Here is an 18794-nt window from a genome sequence, read left to right on the forward strand (position 1 = left end):
TTTGTTTACATCCCTGTTAGTGAGCATTTATCCTTTTCCAAGATAATCCATCCACCTGACAAGTGTGGCATATCAAGAAGCTGATTATACAGCATGATCATTACACAATAAAAGGCCACTCTAAAATGTGCAGTTTTGTCACACAACACAATGTGCCACAGATGTCTCATATTTTGAGGGAGCGTGCAATTGGCATGCTGACTGCAGGAATGTCCACCAGAGCTGTTGCCAGATAATTGAATGTTCATGTCTCTACCATAAGCCGCCTCCAACCGGCTTCACAACCGCACAGGACCTCCACATCCGACTGCTTCACCTGCAGGATCGTCTGAGACCAGCCACCCGGCCAACTGATGAAAGTGTGGGTTTGCACAACTGAAGAATTTCTGCACAAACTGTCAGAAACTGTCTAAGGTAAGCTCATCTGCGTGCTCGTCATCCTCACCAGGGTTTTGACCTGACTGCAGTTCAGCGTCGTAACCAACTTCACTTGACAAATGCTCACCTTCGATGGCCACTGGCACACAGAGAAGGTTTGCTGATGTCAATTTTGTGAACAGAGTGCCTATGGTGGCGGTGGGGTTATGGTATGGGTAGGCATAAGCTACGGACAAAGAACACAATTGCAATTTATTGATGCCAATTTGAATGCACAGAGATACCCGTGACGAGATCCTGAGGACCATTGTCGTGCCATTCATCCGTCGCCATCACCTCATGTTTCAGCATGATAATGCACAGCCTCATGCCGCAAGGATCTGTACACAATTCCTAGTAGCTGAAAACGTCCCAGTTGGCCTGCATACTCATCAGACATGTCACCCATTGAGCATGTTTAGGATGCTCCGGATCAATGTGTATGACAGTGTGTTCAAGTTCCCTTCCAATATCAATAAACTTTACACAGCCATTGAAGAGGAGTGGGACAACATTCCACAGGCCACAATCAACAACCTGATCAACCCTTTTTTTAAGGTATCTGTGACTAACATATGCATATGTGTATTCCTAGTCATGTGAAATCCATAGATGAGGGTATACTGGATTTATTTCAATTGACTGATTTTCTTACATGAACTGTAACTCAGTAAAATCTTTTAAATTGTTGCATGCTATATTTATATTTAAGTTCAGTGTAGTTTCCACCATGTATCCCGAGTGGCGCATCGGTCTAAGTCACTGCAGCTCAGTGCTAGAGGTGTCACTACAGACCTTGGTTTCATTCCAGGCTGTATCACAACTGGCCGTGATTGGGAGTCCCATAGGTCCGCGCACAATTGGCCCAGCATCGTCCGGGTTTGGCCAGGGTAGGCCATCATTGTAAATAAGAATTTGTTCTTAACTGACTTGCCTAGTTAAATAAAGGTTAAAAAACTATATGTCTAAAGAGGAAGTGTGGAATATTTCTTAATGTGCATTACCCTGCTTGGCTGCGGTGGCTGCAACAGCTACCTCCTCCTTGGCTGTCTTGGCCTCCTCCAGAGCAGCCAGCTTAGCTTCGTGTATCTCCTTCAGAGCATTCCACTCCTTCCTGTTGTTCAGCAGCCGGTCCAGCATGGGAGTGATCTCCACATGGAAACGGGAGAACTCCTAGAGGAGGTGGGGGGAGATGGCGAGGAGGTGGAAAGTGTCATTTCAAAATCCTAGCTAGATCTAAGTTACTTGGTATCCAGTGCCAACTACTAGTTATTTATTTATGATAGAGACACAAGGACTCACCTTGTACACAAAAGCACAGACAAAATCGATGAAACCACACTGCATCTTGGGAAGATCAGCTGATTTAGTCCTGTCCATCATGGGCTGGGGGGGGGGGGGGGGGGGTCAAGGGATTAGTAGAACGAATGTACTAAAACTTGGCTCTGCTTGAGTCCAGCTAAAGCAATCGAATGAACCTAAACTACATTTTCCCGTTCTGACACAAATGCTGTTATACTCCGAGGGGATCTTGCTGGGTAAAATGGTGTGTCAGTTGACTCAGCAATAGTTACCACATCTGAATCACCACGCTACATAATAGACATCAGCACATGCCCTATGGGAACTCTCCCTTACTCTCCCTCCCTCCCTCCCTCCCCTCTCTCTCTTGCTCTCTCCCCATCTCTCTCTTGCGCTCTCTTTTTTTCTCTCTCCCTCTCTCTCACCCTCTCCCCCCTCTCCCTCTCTTTCCCCCTCTCTATCTCTTTCTCCTCCTCCTCCAGTCTCCCATTCAGTTCTTACAATAGGCTGCTGTTCCAGTACAGTCCTCTCCAGGTCACCCTGCTCCCAGAACTCTGCAGCCACAGACAGCGCCACCTGCAGGCCCACACAGGAATGGTCACACACACAACACTCACATACCAACATTATGAAACTTACAGAATGATGATGTCCATAGCAACAAGAGTATATTTGCACTGATGTGAGTTTGTGCTCGCTTGCCTCAACGGAAATATTCTATTACGATTTAGTAGACACTGTAGTATGAAAGGTCTGCTTCTGCAATCCAGAGCTTACAAGAAAAATGCCATTATAAAAATGGTATTCCATACTAATTGCTATTCCTCTCACATCCTCTTCTGTTTTCAATGTGGACTGCTGAAAGCCACATGTTCTAAGATGCTGTGTCATTATGAGAAAAGCAGCACAACTTAATTCTTCAAACATCTGTGTTACCTTGCTCTGGATGTCCCATGGTTTGGCAATAGCAGACAGATCGCAGGCCGTCATCATCATAGCCCTGTGTATGTAGAGGACAGATAGAGTGTGAGTATCAATCAAATCAATCACATTTACTTATAAAACCCTTTTTACATCAGCAGATGTCACAAAGTGACAAAACCCCCAAAGAGCAAGCAACGCAGATGTAGAAGCACGGTGGATAGGAAAAACTCCCTAGAAAGGCATGAATTTAGGAAGAATCCTTGAGAGGAACCAGGCTCTGAGGGGTGGCCAGTCCTCTTCTGGCTGTGCCCGGTGGAGATTATAAGAGTACATGGCCATTAAGGCCAGGTCGTTCGAAAGTCAGACAGAAAATCAGTTGTGACCGGAGTATAATTATTTTCTCCACACATTAGTGAACCCATCTTTTTTTGCAGATTGTGTTGAAGTCTAATATAGTCTTGGACCTGTAAAGACCTCCATAGATTATATTTGTCTTAGTGTCTGTCCTGTCTTGTCTTAGTTTTGCCTTAGTGCCTGTCCTGTCTTGTCTTAGTTTTGTCTTAGTGTCTGTCCTGTCTTGTCTTAGTTTTGTCTTAGTGTCTGTCATGTCTTGTCTTAGTTTTGTCTTAGTGTCTGTCCTGTCTTGTCTTAGTTTTGTCTTAGTGCCTGTCCTGTCTTGTCTTAGTTTTGTCTTAGTGTCTGTCCTGTCTTGTCTTAGTTTTGTCTTAGTGTCTGTCCTGTCTTGTCTTAGTTTTGTCTTAGTGTCTGTCCTGTCTTGTCTTAGTTTTGTCTTAGTGTCTGTCCTGTCTTGTCTTAGTTTTGTCTTAGTGTCTGTCCTGTCTTGTCTTAGTTTTGTCTTAGTGTCTGTCCTGTCTTGTCTTAGTTTTGTCTTAGTGTCTGTCATGTCTTGTCTTAGTTTTGCCTTAGTGCCTGTCCTGTCTTTTCTAAGTTTTGTCTTAGTTTCTGCCCTGTTACGTTTGAAAAGTGAAATCTTACAAAGACCTCCATAGTTTCCTCCACAGGGCAATTACTACCCTCATATGCCTCGACCTACAACTCTCCTATGGAATTCACCTACATGACTATCTCCTTGCGAGTGGTCTGCTGCGTCATGTACTTGGTCCACTCATCCCAGGTCTCGTAGGTCTTCGATTGGTCCACAATCTTCTGGAACATGGTTCTTTTCCTACAGACAGGAGGAAATCATCCTCAATTACCGTGACACAGTATGCCTCCCACATGGCGCACTATTCCCTATATAGCGCACTACTTTTGACCAGGCTGATCACAAGTAGTGCACAATGTAGGGAATAGGGTGCCATTTGGTATTTGGGATTGGTATTTTATTAGGATCCCCATTAGCTGTTGAGAAAGCAGCAGCTACTTTTCCTGGGGTCTACACAAAACATGAAACATTACATACAGTTGAAGTCGGAAGTTTACATACACTTAGGTTGGAGTCATTAAAACTCGTTTTTCAACCACTCCACAAATGTCTTGTTTTTTTATTTCTATTTTTTTTTTTTTTTTTTTTTTTTTACTTTTCTTTTTATTCCCCGCAAACTCTACCACCGATCCCCCAATTGGAGTAAACTGATAAACATTTCTGTTTTTACCTTCAATTTATACATCTTATACACATTTTACAGACACAGTCTACTTCATAATAGTTCTCTCTTGTTTGTTCTTAGTCCTTCCTCTATTTCTGTTGTCCATCCAGTTTGATTTCCACTTGTAACTGTGCTATTTCACAATAGCTCCGCACCTATACACATTTCACAGATCCCGTATGCCCTACATTGTTTATCTTGTTATTAGTCCCACCCTTCAGCTCCACTCAACCTTTCCCATCTATCTTCCAACATCATCCATTTCGGATTTTTATTTGCCATATATTTTTCAACTGTGCTGTGATGCTTCACAAAAGATTTGAATCTTCCTATTCTCATAGCTTCCACGGATTGTAAATTAAAAATAAACATTTGTGCTAAAATAATTATTATATTATTGATTGATTGACTATGGCTTTTCAAATCCCCCAGTATTGCTATCTGTAGCGTTAGTTCTACGCAAATGTTGCAATTCTTCAACCATTCCTGGACCTGTGACCAAAAACGAGCTACATGCGGACAATACCAAAATAAATGGTCTAATGACTCTGCCTCCTCACAGCAGAATCTACAGAGCTGGGAAGATTGTATCCCCCATATATATAACATTCTATTAGTTGCAAGAATTTTGTACAATAATTTAAATTGAAAAATTCGAAGTTTTGAATCCGGCGTTGTTTTGCGTATCAATTCATAAACCATGTGCCATGGAATGGGTACATCGAAAATCTCTTCCCAACTATTTTGCAATTTATATGGCACAGCTGTAAGTTTTTTGGTCCTTAAATGAAATTGGTATATGTTTTTATTTATCACACTTTTCTTTAACCATTTATGTTCTTTAATATAAGGCCGACATACAAGTTCCTTACTTTTATCCCCTTCCACCTGCCTCTTCCATTTTTGTGGTAATGCTGCAATTAATTGGTTGTAATTTTGGGTAGAGCAGACATTTCCATATGTCTGTGTTAGCTGCATGTGTGACATTACTCCACCAGTCCTATTTATGATATCATTCACAAAAATTATACCTTTTTTAAACATTTCTTCGATAAATACAGTTTTTTTATCAATTACTATATTTGAATTTAACCACAAGATTTGTTGTACTATTTGTTCCGTCCTTTCAGGTGGATTAAACTGAAATTGCAACCAACTTTCTAACGCTTGTTTAAAAAATAAAGATATTTTGGAAATGATTTCCTTTTCAAGCAACCGAAAGTGAGCAGGTGTAATCTGAATAAAGGGAAAAAGGCCCTTCTTGAACATAGGATGAGACATTCGTACCAATCTACTAGAGAACCAGTTTGGATTTAAGTATAACTTTTGTATGACTGATGCCTTTAGTGAGAGGTCTAATGCTTTAATATTTAATAATTTCTGCCCTCCGAATTAATATTCGTTATATAAATAGGCCCTTTTAATTTTATCTGGCTTGCCGTTCCAAATAAAATTGAATATTTTTTGTTCATATAATTTAAAAAGCAGGTCACTAGGTGTAGGCAAAACCATAAGCAAATAGGTAAACTGTGATATGATTAAAGAGTTAATCAGGGTGATTTTCCCACAAATAGACAGGTATTTTCCTTTCCATGGTAGCAAGATCTTATCTATTTTTGCTAACTTTCTATAAAAATTTATTGGAGTGAGATCATTTCTTTCTTTTGGGATTTGTATACCGAGTATGTCCACATCACCGTCAGACCATTTAATTGGTAAACTACATGGCAATGTAAAATGTGTATTTTTTAGTGATCCAATACGTAATATGGTACATTTATCATAATTTGGTTTTAATCCAGAGAGGATAGCAAATGTATCTAGATCCTCTAAGAGGCCGTGGAGAGTTTCTAGTTGTGGTTTTAAAAGAAAACATGAATCATCAGCGTACAATGACACCTTAGTTTTTAGGCCCTGGATTTCTAATCCCTTAATATTAATGTTTGATCTAATTTTAACAGCTAACATTTCGATGGCAATAATAAATAGATATGCCGATAGTGGACAACCTTGTTTTACTCCTCTAGATAGTTTAAAACTTTCTGAGATGTAGCCATTATTTACTATTTTACACCTAGGGTTACTATACATAATTTTTACCCATTTTATAAGAGATTCCCCAAAATTGAAATATTCTAGGCATTTATATATAAACTCCAGTCGTACTTTATCAAAAGCCTTTTCAAAATCAGCTATGAAAACCAGGCCTGGTGTCCCCGATATTTCATAGTGTTCCATTGTTTCCAGTACTTGCCTTATATTATCTCCAATGTATCATCCATGTAAAAAACCTGTCTGATTAGGATGAATAATATCTGACAAAACTTTTTTTATTCTATGCGCCAAGCATTTTGCTAGGAATTTTGCATCACAACACTGAAGTGTAAGAGGTCTCCAATTTTTTAAATGGACTGGATCTTTATATATACCACTTGGGTCCTGTTTCAGTAATAATGATATCACACCTTCTGGTTGCGTGTCTGATAATCTATCATTTATATAGGAGTGGTTAAAACAAGCTAATAATGGTCCTTTGAGTATATCAAAAAAATGTTTGTATACTTCCACTGGTATGCCATCCAGTCCTGGAGTTTTCCCATCCTTAAAGGCCCCAATTGCATCAAGTAGTTCCTCCTCTGTAATTAGGCCTTCACATGAGTCTTTCTGTACAGATGTTAATTTTACATTATTATTAGGGAAAAAATCCATACAATTAGTTTCAGTTAGTGGAGATGGAGGAGCCTGAAACGAAAATATATTCTTAAAGTACTTTACTTCCTCTTTCAAAATATAATTTGGTGAATCATGCGTGACTCCATCATTTGTAACAAGTTTTAATACGTTTTTTTTTGGTAGCATTTCTATATTGACGATTGAAAAAGAATTTGGTGCATTTTTCCCCATATTCCATCCAGTTCGCTTTATTTTTGTAATATATTACACTGGATCTTTCTTGAATAAGTTCCTCCATTTCTTTTTGTTTTTCCTCTAACTTATTCTGTGCCTCTATGATACCGTTTTTATTGTTATCTAACTGTACTGTTAGTCCTTCAATTTCCTTTGTTAATATGGACTCCTTTGATCGAAATTGCTTTTGTTTTATAGATGAGTACTGAATTGCATGGCCTCTAAAGGCACACTTAAAAGTGTCCCATACAATATGGGGATCTGCTGTACCTATGTTATGTCTAAAAAAGTCAGTTATAAATTCTTCTGTCCTAGTTCTAAACAATTTATCATCTAGTAGGCTTTGATTAAATTTCCAATATCCTCGCCCACGTGGAAATTCTGTAAGAGTAATATATATGCCAATTATGTGATGGTCCGACCGCATTCTGTCCCCTATCAAACACTTTTTAACTTTTGGTACCAGAGAGAATGATATAAGAAAGTAGTCAAGGCGACTAGCTTGATTAAGCCTCCGCCATGTATATCTCACTAGGTCAGGGTATTTAAGTCTCCATATATCCACTAATTCCAATACATCCATGACATTCCTGATTTCCTTAAGTGCCTGAGGGTGATAGTTTGTAGTGTGATTTCCTTTCCGGTCCATAGAGGTATTTAAGACCGTATTAAAATCTCCCACTATAATAATAGAGTCTAGTGTTGCTTGTAGAGTTGATACATTCTTATATATATTGTCAAAGAAGCTTGGATCATCATTATTCGGACCGTATAGGTTAATAAGCCATATATGTTTATTGTCCAATAACATATTTAAAATAATCCATCTACCTTGAGGATCTGTTTGGACAAGTTGCACATTTGGATCAAAGTTATTATTAATTAAAACCATTACCCCTTTTGAATTTCTTTGCCCATGGGAGAAATATATTTTGCCCCCCCAGTTCTTTTTCCACAAAACTTCATCTAAAACTGTTGAATGGGTTTCCTGTAAACAGTAGATATTATAATCCTTCTCTTTTAGCCAGGTAAATACTGATCGTCTTTTCTTATTATCTGCTAAGCCATTACAATTGTAACTGGCTATACTTATTTCACCACTTACCATAATGAGACACACCTTTCAATTATTTTTATCAAAATATATGTTTGTAAACGTCCTATTAAAAAGTAACATAATGATTGAGTGTCTATATAGTTGTACCATGACATTTGCATCTCCACTAAGCAAACCTCCAATTGGTCCCCACTATTCCACCCGCCAAAAGCCCCCATCTCGAGTTGGGTTGTCATCCCAATGCCCGGCAGACCACCCCCGACCCCCCGCATCGCACAGCCCCGGACCGACTGGGATCCATCCTTCGAAAAGTGCACACAGCACCATCCACCGAACCGAAGCAGATCCATTGCCAAATGCATTTCCATCGCCCTCACCTCGATTTTTATTACATATTGCTGTGAATCATCCTCTATAGTCCCTAACATCTTTTACTTCTCCCTTCGCAACAGTTGTGGGATACACACATACACCCACACACATTCAGCCCTTACCCCCACACAACCATAAGCTCACCCTCTCAACAATTGCACCATCCCAGAGCCTAACTCAAGATGGGTCATGATTTACAAATGTACTTGCAGTTGCAGCTGCATGAGAAGGCCTGCAAGACCGCGCAAAAAAATTAGCATAAATGTAGAGATTTATTTACCATTGTCACATCCTAGATGATGGAGGTCAAATGTACACCTTCTTCCTGAAACACCCACAATACGGTCATCCATTTTGACCATGTTCCCAAGCATCTCCATGCAGTCCGATTGGTTTCGTGCCACCAGGGCCACAATAATATACCCCCTCTCTGAATGTCCGAGTGTGACCCCCTCCCCATGGGTTACTGCAGCTAGTGTTGCCAGCACTGCCACTGCCTGGGTGGGGGCACCCCACCGGAATCCCCACCGGCTAGGTACAAGGTCGTCAAGGTTCTCATTAGCAGCTTTGAGAATTTCCTTGTTTATTATGCTCTCCATTTAGGGGGCTTTGGCTTTGCAGGACCAACCCTGCCAAGCAGGCTCAGAATCTTGAGGGGGCAGTGCTGCTCATGGTCCCTGTCCTCATTTTGGCTGCATACAGACCGTTTACAGCATGCACATAAAACAGTTAGGGACTTCTCCTTAGTATCTGGGCCATTCATGTGGGTGTCTAGGGTATAGGGCCATGGACCGTACCATTAAAATAGGATAATAAATAATTAGATATAATTTATTTTAAAAATGTAGTTCCCCATAATAGGACAATAAATAAATAAGACGTATAATTCATTATAAAAGTATATCCATCATTTGAACAACATTGAAAGCCCTCTCATACCCGGCCCACAGCAATACACTGGCTCTGGGATATGCAACTATTTCATTACTCACTCACTCAACTTTCCAAACATAACAAATAAAAATAAACACACACCACACCATCCACACATACTGTGCCTTCTGTTTACTTAGTTTGTATCTTCACTATGTAGAAATAGTGCTTGTGTTCAATTAGTTATATGTGAAGATTTATAGAAGAGCTATATTTTGTATTGTATTGTTACAATCAGTAACCGGGCTTGAATTGTGTTTATTTTCCTCATCTATGAGAACTTTGTAATTTTTAAAATAACCATGGAGTAATCTTTGTGTCTCTGAACAACTGGTTATCAATATATAGTTTATCCACGACGAGAGCTACTCGTTTCGCTTTTAATCTATTTTCTTTGAAAATTGGATACAGAACTTTGCGCCGTTCTGCAATTTCTTTCGGAAACTGATCATTCATGCCAATTTTGGTCCCAGCAAGTCTTTTACCCAGGCTTTTAACCATTATTTTATCTTTAAATGAAGCAAATTTGGCAACGATTGGGCGTTCGTACCTCTGCCCTCTCTGTCCGAGGCGGTGTACACGTTCAAGTTGGATCTTATCGATAACTTCGCGTGGAATCTGAAGCGCTGCAAAAAGGAACTCTCTAACTACAGATTCAGGAACCTCTCCTTCTTTCTCTTGGATACCTGTAAGTACCAAATTCTCTCTCATGGATCTAGTTTGTATGTCCAGTAAGCATTCTTTCAGAACATTGTTCTCCTTTTTAAATTCATTGATTTCGGTTTCAATCTTATTGACCGTCACTTTTAGCGCGTGTGTTTCCTTCTCCAATGTCGCAGCTTTTTCATCACTCATCTCTAGGCTTGCCTTCAAGTCTTTTATATCTTTACTAACTAATTCAAGTATACCCAGTTTGTCATTTATTGATTTTAACAGATCGGTTTCGACCTTTACCATTGCTGGTGTTGAGAATATTAGATCATCCGTGTCGGTTGAGGAGTCACGTTTTCGTTTTTGATTCGGTTCCCCTGTCTTATTCTCCGTCATGTTTGGGTGTTGCTTGTTTTCGTAATATTTGTCGATAAATGTCTCTAGTCTTAGGATTTGCTTTGTGTTATTATCCAGATTGAAGGTTATCACCCACCAGATTATTTAGTGCTAATATTTTAGTCTAATTTAGCAGATATTTCGAATATTATGGAAACCATGTTTCCACACTCTTCTTCTTCCACACTCACTCTTCACAAATGTCTTGTTAACAAACTATAGTTTTGGCAAGTCGGTTTACAGACAGATTATTTCACTTATAATTTACTGTATCACAATTCCAGTGGGTCAGAAGTTTAAATACACTAAGTTGACTGTGCCTTTAAAAAGCTTGGAAAATCCCAGAAAATTATATCATGGCTTTAGAAGCTTCTGATAGGCTAATTGACATCATTTGAGTCAGTTGGAGGTGTACCTGTGGATGTATTTCAAGGCCTACCTTCAAACTCAGTGCCTCTTTGCTTGACATCATGGGAAAAGGAAAAGAAATCAGCCAAGACCGCAGAAAAAAAAATTGTAGACCTCCACAAGTCTGGTTCATCCTTGGGAGCAATTTCCAAACGCCTGAAGGTAACACGTTATCTGTACAAACAATAGTACGCAAGTATTAACACCGTGGGACCACGCAGCCATCATACTGCTCAGGAAGGAGACACGTTCTGTCTCCTAGAGATGAACGTACTTTGGTGCAAAAAGTGCAAATCAATCCCAGAAAAACAGCAAAGGACCTTGTGAAGATGCTGGAGGAAAAAGGTACCAAAGTATCTATATCCACAGTAAAACGAGTCCTATATCGACATAACCTGAAAGGCCGCTCAGCAAGGAAGAAGCCACTGCTCCAAAACCGGCATAAAAAACCCAGACTACGGTTTGCAACTGCACATGGGGACAAAGATCGTACTTTTTGGAGAAATGTCCTCTGGTCTGATGAAACAAAAACAGAACTGTTTGGCCATAATGACCATCGTTATGTTTGGAGGAAAATGGGGGAGGCTTGCAAGCCGAAGAACACCATCCCAACAGTGGAGCATGGGGTGGCAGCATCATGTTGTGGGGGTGCTTTGCTGCAGGAGGGACTGGTGCACTTCACAAAATAGATGGCATCATGAGGACAGAAAATTATGTGTACATATTGAAGCAATATCTCAAGACATCAGTCAGGAAGTTAAAGCTTGGTCGCAAATGGGTCTTCCAAATGAACAATGGCCCCAAGCATACTTCCAAAGTTGTGGCAAAATGGCTTAAGGACAACAAAGTCAAGGTATTGGAGTGGCCATCACAAAGCCCTGACCTCAATTCTACAGAAAATGTGTCTACAGAACTGAAAAAGTGTGTGCGAGCAAGGAGGCCTACAAACCAGACTCAGTTACACCAGCTCTGTCAGGAGGAATGGGCCAAAATTCACCCAATTTATTGTGGGACGCTTGTGGAAGGCTACCCGAAACGTTTGACCCAAGTTAAACAATTTAAAGGCAATGCTACCAACGACTAATTGAGTGTATGTAAACTGCAGACCCACTGGGAATGTGATGAAAGAAATAGAAGTAAATAATTCTCTCTACTATTATTCTGCCATTTCACATTCTTAAAATAAAGGGGTGATCCTAACTGACCTAAGACAGATAATGTCAGTAATTGTGTAAAACTGAGTTTCAACGTATTTGGGTAAGGTGAATGTAAACTTCTGACTTCAATTGTAATACAGAACATTAATAGTTAAGAACAGCTCAAACCCAGAACTACATACATTTAAAACAATCACTCACAATCTCTATGCTCTCATGTACTCATGTGCCTTTTCATAAGTATTAACACCCCTTGGATTTCTTCACTTTTTATTGTGTTACAGTGGGATTAACATTTAAAATACTCTGTCAAAGTAGAAGATACATATATTTGTCTTCATGTATGAAAAATAAAACACTACTGTATCTTAATTAGATAAGTATTAACCCCGCTGAGTCAAAACATGTTAGGAACACCTTTGACAGTGATTACAGCTGTGAGTCTTTCTGGGTAAATCTCTAAGACCTTTACACACCTGGATTGTGCAATATTTCCTCATTATTCTTTTCAAAAATGTTCTAGCTCTGTCAATCTGGTTGTTGTGGAACAAACAAGAAATAAGACAAAAAAAAACAGAAAACTTGAACATGCATAACTATTCACCCCCCCAAAGTCAATACTTTGTAGAGCTACCTTTTGCAGCAATTACAGCTTCAAGTCTCTTGGGGTATGTCTCTATAAGCTTGACACATCTAGCCACTGGGATTGTCCTGCTGGAAGGTGAACCTCCGTCCCAGTCTCAAATCTCTGGATGACTGAAACAGCTTTTCCTCAAGAATTTCCCTGTATTTAGCGCCATCCATCATTCCTTCAATTCTGACCAGTTTCCCAGTCCCTGCTGATGAAAAACATCCCCACAGCATGGGGATGGTGTTCTCGGGATGATGAGAGGTGTTGGGTTTGCGCCAGACATAGCATTTTCTTTGATGGCCAAAAAGCTAAATTTTAGTCTCATCTGACCAGAATACCTTCTTCCTTATGTTTGGGCAGTCTACCTCATGCCTTTTGGCGAACACCAAACGTGTTTGTTAATTTTTTCTTTAAACAATGGCTTTTTTTCTGCCCACTCTTCTGTAATGCCCAGCTCTGTGGAGTGTACGGCTTAAAGTGGTCCTATGGACAAATACTCTAATCTCCGCTGTGGAGCTTTACAGCTTCTTCAGTGTTATCTTTGTTCTCTTTGTTGCCTCTCTGATTAATGCCCTCCTTGCCTGGGTCCGTGAGTTTGGTGGGCGGCCCTCTCTTGGCAGGTTTGGCATATTTTTTTCATTTTTTTTATAATAGATAAAATGGTGCTCCATGTGATGTTTAAAATTTCTGATTTTATTTTTTTACATGAAATCCAAATAGAAATCCATTTAAATTATGCAACAAAATAGGAAAAACGCCAAGGGGGATGGACACTTTTACAAGGCACTGTATTTTTCCTCTAGGATTTTGCCTGTGCTCAGATCCATTACATCATTTTTTTTACCCTGAAAAACTTCCCAGTACCTGCCAATGACAAGCATACCCATAACATGATGCAGCCACCACCATGCTTGAAAATATGGAGAGTAGTACTCAGTGATGTGTTGTGATAGATTGAACCCAAACATAAAGTTAATTTCTTTGCCACATTTTCGGCAGTATTGATTTTGTGCCTTTTTGCAAACAGGATGCATATTTTGGAATATATTTTATTCTGTACAGGCTTCCTCTATTTTAAATTCAGGCTGTAACAATGAAATGTGTAAAATGTCAAGGGGTGTGAATACTTTCTGAAGGCACTCTACAACAGTTGGACAGTAGCTACTCACTTGAAGTAGAGAGCGAGGTCAGTGGCGATGATGGCGATGTCCATCAGATGAATGACATGCTCGTGCTGAGCACGACTGAGATTCTGATAAATATTTAAGGCCTGAAACAGATAAACAGATATCAACATAGATATATTTGAATGTGATAACATATTCATATTTAACTTGTACACTTGAATCCGCAAATACCAACAAAGATGTATAGTAAATCAAATGTATGATTAACAAATAACGAACGTGTGAAACTGCTGCCTGCCACAGTTCATGGTTGGTGATAATGTGAACATTGAAAGGTTGCCTAATTATAGGATTGCTGGTGGGCAGATTCTCCCAGGCACTTTCTGTGCCATCAGAACTGCATCATTCACAGTGTGACTTCTCCAAGGGAGAAACCAACCCCTCTCAGGTCAGAACTTCTAGAGCAGGGATCATCAACTACATTTGGCCGAGGGCATGGTCCGGGGGCCGGAACATAATTACAAATAATTGTAGACTGAAAATTGACTGCAAGAAGCCCAAACAGATGTCATATTTGACTAAAACATCATCATTTCAAACCTTGCTTCCATTTATATACGAGCACATACACTGAGTACATCAAACATTAGGAACATCTTCCTAATATTGAATTGCACCCCCTTTTGCCCACAGAACAGTCTCAATTTAGCGTTGCAGCGTTGCAGTTCTTGACACAAACCGGTGCGCCTACTACCATACCCCGTTCAAAGACAATTACATTTGTCTTTCCCATTCACCCTCTGAATGGCACATAGACACAATCCATGTTTCAATTGACTCAAGGCTTAAAAATCCTTCTTTAACCTGTCTCCTCCCTTTCATCTACACAGATTGAAGTAGATTTAACAAGCGACATCAATAAGGGATCATAGCTTTCACCTGGATTCACCTGGTCAGACTATGTCACGGAAAGAGCAGGTGTTCTTAATGTTTTGTATACTCAGTGTAGATCTCTATATTATGCGTTGTAATACTTGGGAACAGATTTCCAAAATTAAAATCACTTGGAGCTGATGTCCTGGTGTTTTTCCATGTCAGAAAAGTATTATTATTTTAATTAAATTTATTGCTCAGAAAACTTTTTGGGGGGGCTAAATAAAACCACCCACAGGCCAATTTCAGCCCATGGTGACTATGTCGGGTATAGGGTGTCATTTGGGAAGCAACCTCACTCACAGGGTCTCTCAGCAGGGTCTTCCCAGTCTCCAGATGGTGTCTCTCCAGGATGGAGGAGCCGTGGAGCTTTGCGAGAGGGTTTCCAGACCTGACAAACACAGGAGGGAGAGGAAAAAAATAGATTAGCCATTGGTAAGTAATGAGTCATTGCTTTCTCTGTTGATGTTTCTACAACTTTCCAGGTATCACTGTTGGCAGCATATCTGGGTTATAATAGTCTTTATTTACCTTCAAACACATAAGCTATGATTGATTGAGCTTACCTGGCGTGTACCCTGCCCTTTTGGTACTTTAGACAGGCTCAAATCAAACAGTCAAAGTATTTGAAAGAAAACAAAACAAATGTAAACCCGTCATCCCCTTACTTCATCTGGTAGAGGTTATTGGTGCCTCTGTGGTCGACATCGTGGCATAAGCCGGCTGTTACCATGGCCATGGTCTCTAGCTCTGTGTAATAACGCTTCAGGTCACCTGTCTAATGCAATACAGGAAGTTAGGTTTGGTCACATGTCTAATGATACAGGAAATTAGGTTAGGGTCCAGGATTCATGGGGCTTCCACCAGGGGCTACATGGAGCCACACATGGGCCTCTTACTAAGTCCCCTCTCCCCTCCTGCTCCTATGGAGATGGCTGGCTCTGGAGGCCTCATTAGAAGCAATAAAGCCTGGACCGAGCTGAGCCACACAGCCACGCAGAGCAGGACTGCTGATAATGAGCCTGACATCCCTCCCTGCTCCTCCTTCCTCTGTGAGTTATGTTACAGTACGTCTGAAGAGTTCACTGTGGTTATAGGAAAGCAGCGGTGGAAAAAGTACCCAATTGACATACTTTTGTAAAAGTAAAGACACCTTAATAGAAAATGACTCAAGTAAAAGTGAAAGTCACCCAGTAAAATACAACTTGAGAAAAAGTGTTAAAAGTGTTTGGTTTTAAATACACTTAAGTATCAAAAGTAAAAGTATTAATGATTTCAAATTCCTTATATTAAGTAAACAATTGTTCCGTATAGCCAGGGGCACACTCCAACACTCAGACATAATTTACAAACGAAGCATGTATGTTTAGTGAGTCCGCCAGATCAGAGGTAGTCAGGATGACCAGGGATAAGTGCGTGAATTGTCCTGTCCTGCTAAGCATTCAAAATGTACTTTTGGGTGTCAGGGAAAATGTATGGAGTAAAAAGTACATTATTTCTTGAGGAATGTAGTGGAGTAAAAATAAAAGTGGTCAAAAATATAAATAGTAAAGTACAGATACCCCAAAAAATAACTTAGGTAGTATTTTAAAATATTTTTACTTAAGTACTTTACACCACTGTAGGAAGGAACAATGCAGAGAAAGGAAGGGTCACACTTGGAGGACTCATTACATGACAGGGGAGGAGGGTATCAGTGTAAGGGGTTCAGTAAAGATAGATCACCTGGCCACCACAGCTTGAAGATATATTACATGTATCAACTGTCATGGTATCATCCATGGTGTCAGTGCAAGGTATTGTAGGTGAAGTGTTTATTCCTGAGGGTTTGTGTAATATAAGTATTTGTGCATCCCAAAGGGCGCCCTATTCTCTATATAGTGTACTAATTTTGATCAGGGCTCATAGGGCTCTGGTCAAAAGTAGTGCACTATATAGGGAATAGGGTGCCATTTGAGGTACTCACCATGAGCAGAGTGAACATGGTCTGGCCCACGTTGAAGCCATGACTCCAGTTGTGGTAGGTGATCTGCCTGTAGCCCTTACTGAGGGAGTAACAGAACCTGGTGAGGGTCTGAGAGACACATATAGGATAGGCATTGTTACAGACCAGATAGCTCTCAACAGCTAGATGGTTTTTGGCACACTATGTTATTACATGTTGTACATTAGGAGAGTATATAATCATTATCTATATTAACATAAACTGTCATGATGTAGTTATTAAATGTTACTCATGCAATTGTTAAGCCTTAATTGTGTAGCCTTTCTTTATAACACACTGCTTTATGTGTTCTCTAAATGGAACACATGACTTGGCAATAGTGTGGGCCACATGTCTCTTGCCAAGATGCTTCTTCATCAGTGATGTCTCACCTCACGGGGGACGTGGAACTTGTCCACCACTCCCAACTCATAGTACATCTTAATGCCTAGCTTGACCAGGTCTAGATGACTGTGCTCAAAGTCACAGAAGTGAAACTCAAAGAGCTCCGACTTGGAAGAGGGTGGAAGAACTTCCGACTGTATGGAGACAGGGAAACAAAATGCATAATGTGGTCTACCAAGGCAGCCAGTCACTCAACCAGCCAGCCAGCCAGTCACTCAACCAGCCAGCCAGCCAGTCACTCAACCAGCCAGCCAGTCAGCCAACACAAGAGGCAAGTAGAAAATAAATGTTAGTTAGAATAGTTGTTTACCAGGATTGCTTCCAGTTCCACCTCCTCACACTCATGTGGTTCCTTTCCATACCTCTCCCTGGTATTCTAAAAGCAAAGCACACCATCAGTGTTCACCTTGGATGAAATAGCACTATATCAATCCATTTCTGAATTTCCTGGAAAACCTTGGTTATTTCTCAGTAAATTGCTCTCAGTCTAAATCTCACAGATGGTAACTAGCGTTCCACTATTGACTGACTACCTAATATCCAGTATGACAGGCTTTTCCCCACGTTATAAATGCACTTTTCATCTGCTGTGTATGAATACTGTTACTTTACCCACCAATACATTCTGGGTCTCATCCGTCCTGCACTTGATGTGGTACAGCACCATGTCCTGGAAGATGTCCTTCCTGTTCTCCAGCTTGTTCCACTTGTCATATGTGTCTGTGTTGAGCACAGACCAGCCAAGGAACTGGGTGAGAGACTGCCATGACCAGAGAAAGAGTTAGACTATTGTATTTCAGTCCTTGTTTAACATAATAAGGATACACTCAGTACACACAGACACTATCAAATGGTATTGAGAGGGGGATGTGGTACAAGCTATCATTTAGAATGGATTACTGTAACTGACAATGCTATTGATAAGTATCTGAAAAGGCCCTATGAAGTTGTATTATGTGTTAACTGGCACTATCTCAAATGCAAGAGTGGATGAGAGTACAATGTAGGATCTTAATGTGATCACTATTTTGTTGCTGAGAATTTTCCTGCACAGCAGGAAATGAAAACTTGGAGTATATTTGAGTTTTAAAAAGGATTCTAATGTTTGTAATTTCCAAAAAGTTGACAAACCCTTACAAAATGTCCATTAATTATAATCCACATAACAATTCACACTTCCTGTTGCTGCAGCAAGAAGGGGCCTTAACTCTCAGTCTGCATCCAGAAGAAGCTTTAACTCTCAGCCCTCATCTAGGAACCTTAACTCTCAGCCCTCATCCAGAAGTAGCTTGAACTCTCAGCTTTCATCTAGAAGTAGCTTTAACTCTCAGCCCTCATCCAAAAGTAGCTTTCTCTCAGCTCTCATCTAGAAGGTGCCTTAACTCTCAGTCTGCATGCAGAAGAAGCTTTAACTCTCATCCCTCATCCAGAAAGAACTTTAACTCTCAGTCCTCATTTAGAAGAAGCTTTAACTCTCATCCCTCATCCAGAAGGAACTTTAACTCTCCGTCCTCATTTAGGAGAAGCTATAACTCTCAGCCCTCATCCAAAATGAGCCTCAACTCTCAGCTCTCATCCAG

At 40.2% G+C, this 18794-nt stretch overlaps 1 protein-coding gene across 1 annotated transcript in view; it reads right to left on the reverse strand.

Annotated features, from left to right (window-relative positions):
• LOC129829476 (rod cGMP-specific 3',5'-cyclic phosphodiesterase subunit alpha-like) overlaps positions 1-18794 on the reverse strand; it is a 37940-nt gene that overhangs the window by 3332 nt on the left and 15814 nt on the right. Inside the window, exons 10-21 of the mRNA XM_055891178.1 lie at positions 17831-17974; positions 17525-17590; positions 17202-17348; positions 16792-16899; positions 15494-15603; positions 15129-15216; positions 13935-14035; positions 3722-3829; positions 2656-2719; positions 2221-2295; positions 1720-1803; positions 1422-1590 (exon numbers count right to left, since the gene is read on the reverse strand). Of these exons, the coding sequence (XP_055747153.1) occupies positions 1422-1590; positions 1720-1803; positions 2221-2295; positions 2656-2719; positions 3722-3829; positions 13935-14035; positions 15129-15216; positions 15494-15603; positions 16792-16899; positions 17202-17348; positions 17525-17590; positions 17831-17974 (1264 nt within the window). The remainder of the gene's footprint in view (positions 1-1421; positions 1591-1719; positions 1804-2220; positions 2296-2655; positions 2720-3721; positions 3830-13934; positions 14036-15128; positions 15217-15493; positions 15604-16791; positions 16900-17201; positions 17349-17524; positions 17591-17830; positions 17975-18794) is intronic.

Source organism: Salvelinus fontinalis, chromosome 31, assembly GCF_029448725.1.
Source record: "Salvelinus fontinalis isolate EN_2023a chromosome 31, ASM2944872v1, whole genome shotgun sequence".
NCBI classification, from domain to species: domain Eukaryota; kingdom Metazoa; phylum Chordata; class Actinopteri; order Salmoniformes; family Salmonidae; genus Salvelinus; species Salvelinus fontinalis.